Genomic DNA, 11,490 nt, shown 5'->3' on the forward strand with positions numbered 1-11,490 from the left:
ATAAGCACTATTGTTCATTGCAAATATAGTACAACATGCCTAAATATAATTATCCCCAAAAGATGAAGAATGTTGTTATTAACAAGAAATGTAAGCCAGGAAATACAGCAATGTTCACTTCATTTTTCAAGTCATGGAAGAGTAAATGGAAATTACCACAAAACATTGATTTTTTAACTGCTACTTAGAAATAAAGCATCAGCAGCTGAAGTGATGAGACTTAATTTCAAGCTCACCAGATAGGAACATTTTCTAAAGACTTAGAATACAGAATGTGCACGGAACTGTGAACTGCCAGGAACTGTGTTATACCATAGAAGAAAATTACAGCCATACCAGGAAACCCTTCAGAGCATGCTTTCTGACAAACACCACTTCTCCTAGCTACCAATGCCTCTGACTAACTTGCATTCTTTCCCTTTAAGTACCTCCACAGGAGGAGTTAGCTATTGATATTACCTGCATTTTCTTTTGTCATTTTGACATAGTCTTCATCTCCATTTTTACTTTTTAAGGATCATAATGAAAACAGGGTCACATAAAAATTTTACCTTTATGGTTGTACCGGAGAATATATTTGTTTACTCTCTCACTTGATTGTGTGAAATAAATTCACAGATCAACAGGCCAAAAGCTATGCAAGCTAATTGCTCACCTGGGGTCATCAAATGGACAGAAAATGAAATCTAACACTTGCTGGTATCTAGAAACTTCTATTCTTTCTTCTCTGGCTGAGAGGCAGCTAGATTCAGGCAAGTTGGGGGAAGAATAAATTATTTTGAGTAAAGCTGAACTTGTCCTTGTGAGAATGGCTGATAGACTCTGAGAAGTCTGCCTGAACACTGGATGGACTTTTCCAGTCTTCTCCTGTTGTGGTGCAGCTTAATCCTCCTGGGTTGGGGGCACTCTCAGGGAGGCCCTCACATGTTTCTTTTAGAGAACTTGCATTTAGTCTACCAAGGAAAACAGAGAAAAAAAATTTTTTTTCTGCTTTGGTTTAGCCACAAGTTCAGAAGAAGCAGAAACCAAGGTAGCATAGTTGACCATCTTTTCTGAACCCCATCACTGTTTTTATATCTGTAACTTAGTCATTTTACTCATATTCTTTGCGTTGTAGTCCAATCATTGCCATGTGTTTCCCCAAATGTTTTATCTGTAACCCATTAGGCAGTAACTATTCTTCCGTCTGACCCATGACCTTGCTTATTGTGGGAAGTGTATGTTTGGAAGTATGTTTCCTTCGCTGTGTGTCTGACATCTCCCACATAGCATAAGTATCACATTTTTAATTTGTATCACAGCTTGACTTGTTTTAATGTTTCATTATATTAAAACTGTACATTTCCTAACCCCCATTACTTTATAGATTTTTAATTTGCTTCCATCTCTCAGTTATTCTTAACAATACTCAACTGAAATTGAACTTTAATTCTCTGTTTCCTCCTAGTCTTCAGTTTTTTTGGAGTGTACACAAGATTACAGAGTCATGCAATAATTCTGTTTGATATTTTCAGTAACTGTCAAAGTGTTGTTAAGGGAGCAGTACCATTTAGCATTCCAAACATCAGTGTATGAGAGTTCAAGCTTTTTTCACTGTCTTTCCACTATTTTCACACATTGTGGCTGTCTGTGTGAGAAGTGATACCTCACCGTGTCCCTTTGAACTAAATGTAAACCAATAAGGTCAATCATCTACTTATCGTTTATGGCAGACTTGCATGTTTTCTTTGGGGGAATATTGTTTATCGTCATATGTGTTGTAAAGATTATTGTGGCCCTTAGATTATTAACAGGTTTAGTATGATAAGGGTAGGTAGAAGAAAAAATATATTTCTTCAGATTTTATACAACATCACTCCAGTTTGTTGGCTGAGACTAGAAGACTTTCTCCTGGGAAGGGACCACATGACATAGGTGACTTTTCCAGAGCCTGGTACTATATTCATCTTATAGGGCATGGGTCTATCATCACTCTACTTACTTAACAGAACATGGGGACTGGAAAGGTGGCTCAGCAGTTGAGAACACTGACTGCTTTTCCAGAGGACATGGGTTCAATTTTGAGCACCCACATGGCAGCTAAAAACTGTCTGTACAAAAATCAAATTAAATAAATTATTAAAAATTTATTTAAAAATTTCCAAATCACTAATGTATAGAAAATAGATGTAAATAAACTATTCAAAAAAAATTCAAAGCCAACTGTTGGCATTGCTCTAAGCACAGAATTTTAGTAATTCTGATTTATACTTAGAGTCATAAAAATCAATACCTCAGTGGGGAGGGAGCTGGTAACTTAAAGTATGCAGCTGCCCTATGTATTTGTGTTTAGGACCAACAAGTAGGGATTCAGTAATCTACTGAGAGGTTAATCTCTTATCAGCCTGTAGCGCGCATGTGTGTGTGTGTGTGTGTGTGTGTGTGTGTGTGTGTGTGTGTCTGTGTGTGTGTGTGTCTGTGTGTGTGTAAAATAATAACAGAAGAGAAATAATTTCATTTGTGTTACCATAATAATTAAGATGATGTCATGAATTCAAGGAGGATTTGGAGAAAACATGGCAGGGGGTTAGGGAGGTAAGGAAATGATGAGGTGTGGAAATAGAATACTCACATAAAATGTTCTCGAAATAATAAGGATATTAAAAATGCAGCTATCGGTAGAAGCTTACCACTCCTTGTGGGATTTCAAAAAATCCTTTTATTTATTATGATGAACTTTGACAAGCCATTCTTTGTCCACTTGGAGCTATACAAGTCTAGAAGATGTTAACTGTACATCTCCATGGTTGGTTATAAACTGTATCTCTAAGAATCTGGCTAAGTATAAACAAGAGAAGAGCAGTGTTTATCCTAAGTTGTGGTCTAACTAAATGGACAGTAGAGGCAAGTTTAGCTTTGACTTCAATGTTTGCAGAACAGAAGTGGTGCCAGCATCCTTATGCCATAGAGAGGAAATCTCTGTCTAATGATTCTGGAACTGCGGCTGATCAAGAGGCTCTGGAGTTGGGTGAAGGCCCACATGGTCCCCCAGTGAGGAAGAGTGTGACTTCATTCTAGCAGCTAGTGGTTTGGGGATACTAAGAATAGGCAGTAATACATGAAATACCACCCCGACTTTTTTCTTCCAATGATATAGGTTGCCTCTGCCCTTGGAAAGATGGAATTGTAGTGAATCATTAGGAGAAGAATGTTTTCATGTTGCCCAGTACGTGAATGGTGGACAAGTCAGGCTGAGCATCTGGAGACCCATCTCTATACAAAGGGAAGGGATACTCAGGAGCACATCAGAGTAACATTAGCTATGCACCTATAATGTTCATTTAACCCCATTGGCCAAAGTGAGGAATGACATAGCATTGCAGAAGAATAAATAAAAACAAATATTTCTTGATATTTCTAGATAGGCTTGTTTGACATTTTGGGCAATAACACAGTAAGCATCCTTAATATAAATCAGATTTCTCAGAAACAAAGGTTATCCTACTCTGAGCCTAACATGGATTTTTATCATCTATTTTGTTAGTTGTTTTACTTTGGAAGTAGGGGATGCATTGAACACAAATGCAATTTCCTCAATATCCTTGAAATGTTTCAATTTCTGGCATGTTACAGATCGTCTGAGAAGCAATATAATATTGTCTGGGCCGTACAGTCTAATATTGTCTGAGGAGCACAGTCTCCAACATTGTCTGGTGGGTAGTCTTTAATACTGTCTGAGAAGCACAGACTCTAACATTGTCTGAGGAGCACAGTGTCTAACACGCTACATGTTCCTATCATCCAACACAATGGTCATAAGAATGAAACATACACCATGCTCTTGCTATACGGAGACCTTGTATCACTACGTTATTAGCTGACATGTCTTAAGTTTACCTTCTACCCACAGCTTTTCTATACTGTTAATGGAGACCAAATAAACAAAACCAGTGAGTGTGTTAATTATATACCTCAGAACTTTACCTGGTGGTACAGGCATGTGTTTCCTAAATTCGGGACATGCGGTAGATGATCTCCATCACCTATCTACGCCATTTCATGTCTCTGAGCACATATCTTACTTTGGTCCTCATATCATGTCTTTGTACCCAGTGTTTACCTCATCAGGGAAGAGCAACAGTCAAATACTAACCAGTGTAGTTTATTTCTAAGTTGTAGCTAAGGTGTCCATTTTGAAAGGGTTAAGATTGGTAAAAAGCTATTTAAAATCACATTTCATCTATAATACAATGATGATTTATAGGCCAAGAAAGAGCTTTGCTTTTGTTAGGGACAAGTATAGCATTTATTCATTGGTGTCCTAGAAGTGCAGGCGTTACTTTACCCCTCTCAGAATATATCAGCTAGTTTAATGTGATGCCTGGAATATACTGTGCCAGAACCTGATGAAAGAGATTTGCCCAAAGTGAAGGAAAATGGTAAGAAAGTTAAAGAAGTCACCACCCAATAATGTTGTCTTCTAGTAGTCTTTGTGATAGTTAATGTCAAACACCAATCAGAGCCTTAGAAGAAGGGCCTCAAGTTGTAGAAGGTTGTGTCCTCTAAAGCCCAGGCTTTGTGTGAGGACACTGGATGAATTCACATGTAGTCTGAGCATAAGCTAAACCATTTACACCAAGAGGCACTGTGCTAAGACTGATTCTCTGAAGGGACAGTGAAGTCATCATGGGAAGTGTCACGTGGTAACCAGTAATGCAACTGTCAAGACCTTGATGTGGTGAGCCTTCCTCTTCCCTCAATCTGCCATGGGCACCGGGCTTCTTGGTTGGGCAGTGCTCTGTCTCCTTGACACAGGTAAGTTTTAGAAAAAAAGTCTCCATTCTGCATTTCTCTGGGGAATTGTTTCAATCATTCCCATTTTGAAACACTATCTTCTTTTTCCACAGTTCTGTCTGAAACTGGAGTCACCCAGTCCCCCAGATATGCAATCATACAGGAAAGTCAGACTGTTTCCTTTTGGTGTGACCCTGTTTCTGGACATGAGAGACTTTACTGGTATCAGCAACACAGAGCCCAGGGGCCCCGGCTTCTAGTTTACTTTCAGAATGAGGTTGATATAGATAAGTCACAGTTACCCAAGGATCGTTTTTTTGCTGTGAGGACTGAAGGAGTCAACTCCACTCTCAAGATCCAGTCTGCAAAGCAGAGTGACTCAGCCACCTATCTCTGTGCCAGCAGTTTAGCCACAGCAATGCAGAGACACATTCCTGCTGTGCACAAAGCTGATGGTTTTCTTCACACCATTGTTCAGCAGAGACTTGTCACTACTTCTTAGACTCTATGGACAGAGTTGGTCTTTTGACACAGGCCATGCTGCATATAACCGTAGATCACAAATTCTTTGTTGAAACACAAGGACTGCAAGTGCTTGAAAATAATATCCCAGAAACTCCCAGTATTTCTTCAGTAACAATTCAAGAACCCCAAACCGAAAGTGACTTTTCACAGACTCTGTCATCTGAATCTGGGGATAACTGTTCTCTGAACTATGCAATCGGGAAATCCACCTAAAAGCCAGTAGTATAGATAGAGGTTATCTGTGAGTAACAGGCAATAGGCTTTCCCACTAGAGATGGAGCATCTGAACATTTAGTATGGTATCCTTGGTGACATCTTTATATTGTGCTTCTATGCCTTTGTACTAGAACTTTCTAAAGAACAAATTCTCTACAGTATATTATTGTTTAAAGGGATTATTTCTACTCTTGCTTTTATGGAAATGCATTAATAATAATTACATTTATTATTATTATTAATCTTAAATAATTTTAACAATATTTTGTCTTCAAAGAAATACATAAAATGGAAATCCTGGCAGGAGTTACAGACTTCTTAAAAGAAAACTTCTGAATTCCCATAAAGTCCTGTTCTTCTAGCCCATATCTCCCAAACCTTGGGGTATACACCGTGTTCAGTCCAAATCTCCACTCAGAGTACTGCAACTTTCTAATGCCCCTCGCACAGCACAAAACTAATTCAGGCTTGATCTAGATATATCAGAGACTGCCAGACACATTTCATCTGTCTGCCTTTGTCTACTAAAATACTTCCTTGGCATGTTAAAATGTCAAGTTTTTCTTCTTGTTAAGAACCTTGAAAGCAACCCAGGGCCCCTTTGTTACCCTTGATGATACCCTTTTTTTGTCTGTCTTTTTACCTCTACTAACTTCTTCCTGATATTCTAAGATAGTAAGAGAAATTGGTCTGAACTGTTGGGAGTTCTTGGAAAACAGCAGGATAGGGAGGGGGTAGTTCTGCATGCACCTGCACTCTCAGACCTTCGCAGCATAACATCCTTCCCTACTGAGTCTAAGTGCAGTTCACAAAGTTTGTTCATTTTCCCTCACTGCATATCCTCCCATCTATTTAGCCACAAGATCCAGTTGTGTGGTAAGTGATTGCCACTCATGTACAGAGTTTACAAATTAGACCAAAGTAAGACTAAGACTGATTCGCCACTCTTTAACACTGAACCATTACAAAATCTCACATCTCTTATATGAAATGAAGGAAATTACAGCTCCATTTGTGTTGCTGTTTGTCACTGGCCACTAGAAAGCACTGTGGCTTCACTGTTAACTAGAATCTGTATAAAGGCTTAGCAAAATATAGTTAGATGACATCCACCCTAGGTTTCTTGTTTAGTTTTGTTTTGGTGTTTGGATTTGTTTTCATTTGTTTTTTTGTGACAAGGTGTATCCCTGGCCTAGAGTTAGCCAAGAAGGCTAATCTGGCGAGTGAGCCCCAGTGGTCTGCTTGTAATGTTTGTCCAGCATGGAATAGCAATCTCACAGTATCATGGCCAACTTTTCTTTTTTCTTTTTTCTTTTTTTATTCCCCCTCCATGGTCAACTTTTAAAATGTAGTTTTTAAGAACAAAACTCAGGTTTTCTTCCTTCCTTCCTTCCTTCCTTCCTTCCTTCCTTCCTTCCTTCCTTCCTTCCTCCCTCCCTCCCTCCCTCTCACCCTCCTCTCTCTCTCTCTTCTTTCTTTCTTTCTTTCTTTCTTTCTTTCTTTCTTTCTTTCTTTCTTTCACCATTTCCCCCTTTTAAAAGAAATAGATTATTTTCTCACACAATATATTCTGATTACAGATTCCTTTCCCTCTACTCCTCCCAGTTTCCCTCCCCTTCAGTTCCACTCTCTTTCTGTCTCATTGGAAAAGAACGGGCCTCTAAGAGATAACAAAATAAAATATTGTAAGATAAAATAAAAGTGACCACATGGTGCCTGGAGAAGGCAAGTCAAAAGAAGAAAAAGATCACCCCAAAGCAGGCACAAGAATCAGAGACTCACTTGTTTGCATACTCAGGAACCCAAGACAAATACTAAGCTGAAAGCTGTAATACATACACAGAGGACCCGGTGCAGCTCCTTGTAGACCCTGTGCTTGCTGCTTCAGTCTGTGAGAAGCTTGTTCTTCTGGTGTCCTCCCTCTGGCTCTTACACGTTTTCTGTCTCTGCTTCCATGGGGTTCACTGAGCTACGAGGGGCATGAATTTGGTAGAGGCATCTCATTTAGATGAGTGTTTCCAAAGGTCTCTCTCTCTCTCTCTCTCTCTCTCTCTCTCTCTCTCTCTCTCTCTCTCTCATCCCCCTCTGCATAATACCTGTTTTTTGCGGTGATGGCTGAATAAGACACTGATATATGACTACAGCAAATTGCCATTAGGAGCCATTTCATTGATTTCTTTTTTTAAACCATTAGTATTTGGTTTTACCCTAGGTCTCTGGGCTACTATCTAGTGTCTGGTTCTTGGTTACCTAACCAACATGAGGTGAGTATGGGTTTTTATCTTGTAGAGTGGGCCTTAAGTCAAATGAAACATTGATTGGTTACTCCCACATGTTTAGTCTGACCACTACCCTAGCACATCTTGCAGGTAGGACAGAATGGCGATCAAAGATTTGGGGTCTAGGTTGGTGTTTAATTTTATCTTTTGGTAGTCTGCAGAGTACCTTCACACCAAAGATACTAGAATGTAAGGATAAAGGTTCTATGTAGACACTGGCTTGCTTTCTCCACATTCACTGTGAACTCAGGTATTTATGATTGCAAAGCAAACATTTTGCTGCCCGAAATATCTCTCCAGCCCTAATTTCAGGATTTCAGACGTGATTCTCTTAGCTGCTATAGTATAGTACTTTCCAATAGCTGGTATAACAGATTCCAACTAACTTGCCATATTACAGTAATGCAAATTTACCGTCTCACAGTTTTACAGGAATGTATTGCTCACAGCACATTCCCTTCAGAGGCTCTAGAGGAGAGTCTAGTTTCTCATCTTTTTTCATCTTCTGGAGGCCACAAGCAACTTGGCTCATGGTCCCTTCAATTATCAAAAACAAACAAACAAACAAACAAACAAACAAACAAACAAGAAACAAAAACAAAACAGTAACAGGCTCTTTGTTGCTCTTTTCTGACTCTTATTTTTCTTGTCTTTCACATTGTAAGACCCCTGTGATTGTCTACTTGGAATTGAAGATCATCTCTTTGTCAAGGCAAGGTCAACTGGTTAACCACCTTACTTCCATTGGGCGCTTAATTCTCTCTGGCCATGCCATTTATCATATTCACAGGATCCAGGGATTAGGCATGCTTGTCTTTGAAGATCACTCTTTCTCCTGCACTTCGATACCAGGTAACAGGGAGGAACAATACTTTCTTTGAAAGCAGAACATTCATTCTGCCCTATCTGGTTTATATGGTTTATATCATGGGCCTGACATGTTGCAAGAGAATGTCTTCAAGAGAAAGAAGCACTGTAGATAACATCAATGAGTTTGTAAGTTATTTAAAAGTTGCTACTTAAAAATAGGTACCCTCAAGTTCATAGAATTTGGCAGTGTGTTTCTATGTCAAAAATAAAAAAAAATCAAACTATCCCATCTTTATCAATTAGGAACTTAATAGACTGACCCAAAAACACAAAACTTTCTCTCATTTCTCCACAGTTGCCATACTGATGGGATGTAGGAGAGCCATAGGTCAGGTGAAAGACCAGGAATTAATGATGAACAAGCATGGTGATTTTTCAGGAAAGAAGAATACATAGCAGGTAAATTCTGCAGTATTTTATTTGCAAATCTTTTTGAACAGGATAACTTCTGCTTGTTTCATTGTAGGGATATAGGGGAGGTGGTATTGTGGAGTTGGAATATTTGACAAAAATATGATAATAATAATATATCACATAAGTCTTTTACCACACAGAGCTTTCCAATGTATTCTCCTCTCCAAGAATCACCTCTTGTCTTGTTATTCTAACAGAGCTGACATCATTCCTGTGGAATTTAAAGGACAAATTCTTAATTGACCAATGAGTAATTTGAGTCCATGATAGTGGAACAATTGTGCCACCAATGAGGGATTATGGTGATTTTCAGAGAAAAGAGCTTGTGAAAAGGCAGTGAATTCATTTTTAACTACTTGCAATTTGAAGAGCAAGAGCAAGTGGAAATAGCAGGTTCTTACAAGAGCGAGGGTATAGGGAAGCCATCAAGCATTGTTAGACCAAACCAAGCTACCAGGAGCATCAAATGAGAAAAATCTTCATCTTACTTCACTTGCAGTTGCATCCAGCCCTACCTGATTCATCTCTAGAGCTTCCTCCTCCTCTCAAAACAGCTTTAACACTGCACCTGGGGTTGGAAGTGTTTGTGACTTATCTGATGATGTCACTGACCAATAGATGTCACTTATGCGAATAAAGTGTTCTCAAAGTCACTTCTCTGCTCATGTAAAGCCCTAGTCTGGATGTTTCACACCAGTGCTCATCCCACTATGGGCATCCAGACCCTCTGTTGTATGATCATTTGTGTTCTGATAACAAGTAAGTCCTGAGGATACTTAATATCATCACACTGGTTTTCTGTGTTCGTGACTCTACAGAGTTTTCTCATTCTGTCTCCCACTTTGTCTTTTTAAGTATAGATAACGCAGATGCTGGAGTCACCCAGACACCCAGACATGAGGTAGCAGAGAAAGGACAAACAATAATTCTCACGTGTGAGCCAGTTTCAGGCCACAATGATCTTTTCTGGTACAGACAGACTAAGATAAAGGGGCTAGAGTTGCTGAGCTACTTCCTCAACAAGTCTCCTATGGAGGATGCAGGGGCACTCAAGGATCGATTCACAGCTGAGATTCAAGATTCATCCATCTCCACGCTGAAGATTCAACCTACAGAACCCCAGGACTCAGCTGTGTATCTGTGTGCCAGCAGTTTAGCCACAGAACTACACAAGGATGTCCTCCCAGTACAAAAACACTTGTATCCTCCTCTCCCTCCAGTCCCTACCAGTTCTGAAGATTTCTATGCTCCTTCAAACAAAACAAACAAACAAAAACAAAAAAGGGATAGAGGCATGACAAAGACAGAAAAAAATACAGTATTAGCAAAGTTTGGGTGGAAGTTCAGAGATTTCTCACATATGGTTGTGGGCTGAAAGCTCATGTCACAGAACTGTAAGTACTGATGGTTAAGAATTTGCTTTTCATCCTCCCTATCTGATAAGAGCAGTGTCCTGGAGGGTCCCAGACACCAGGGAAACAAGAGGCCTTCAGGACCCAACAGGGAAGACTTTAGCCAAAATGTCCACAGATGGGGGAGACAGAACCTGTGGAGACTACCTCCAGCAGATTAGGCACTGCTCCCAGTCAAGGGATGGGGGCACCCACCCATCTCAAAGTTTTTAATCCAGAAATGTTCCTGTCCAAAGGAAGAACAGGGACAAAAAAAGGGAACAGAGGCTGAGCGAAGGGTTATCCGGGGACTGAGCCACCTGGGGATCCATCCTGTCTGCAAACCCCAAACCCGACACTATTGCTGTGGTCCAGAGGTGCTTGCTGACAGAACCCTAGTGTGGCAGATCCATGGGATGTCGGGCCAACAGCTGATCAATGCAGATGTGGAGGCTTGGTGTCAACCATGAAACTGAGCTCAGGGACCCTGGTCGGGGGGCTGGAGGAAGGACTAGAGGAGCAGAGCAGAATTTTGCAGCCCCATAGGAAGAACAACATCGGCTGGACAAATCACCCAGCGCTCCCAGAGACTAGACCATGAACCAAGGAGTGTGCAGGAAGGGATCCATGGCTCCAGATACATATGTAGCAGAGGATGGCCTTACCTGACAGGAATGGGAAGGGAGGCCATTAATCCTGTGGAGATTTGATGTTCCAGTATAGGGGAATTCTGGAGGGGTGGGGTGGGAGAGGGTAGGTGGGTGGGGAAGCACCCTCACAGAGGCAAAGGGGAGGGAGAAAAGGTGGGTGGGATGGGGGGATTGTGGAGGGGTAACTGGGAAGTGGAATGTCATGTGAGTTGTAAACGAATGGAATGATAATTTATTTTTAAAGAGCAATGTCCTGTGAATTATCCTGGCCGTTCATTCTCTTTTCATTCTAAGTTGTGAAGACATTATTTTAATGTTATTTTCAATGTAGTGTTTCCATAGGATTTTTATTTCTTACCACACATATGTGTA

At 40.2% G+C, this 11,490-nt stretch overlaps 1 gene segment (V, D, J or C); it reads left to right on the top strand.

The window, feature by feature from the left end:
• Positions 1-4,745: 4,745 nt before the first annotated feature.
• On the top strand, positions 4,746-5,275 carry LOC102547329 (T cell receptor beta variable 11-2-like). The segment is given in 2 exon segments: positions 4,746-4,794; positions 4,887-5,275. Coding segments are annotated over 2 exon segments (438 nt in total).
• Positions 5,276-11,490: the final 6,215 nt, after the last annotated feature.

The sequence above is a fragment of the Rattus norvegicus genome, chromosome 4, assembly GCF_036323735.1.
Source record: "Rattus norvegicus strain BN/NHsdMcwi chromosome 4, GRCr8, whole genome shotgun sequence".
NCBI lineage: Eukaryota > Metazoa > Chordata > Mammalia > Rodentia > Muridae > Rattus > Rattus norvegicus.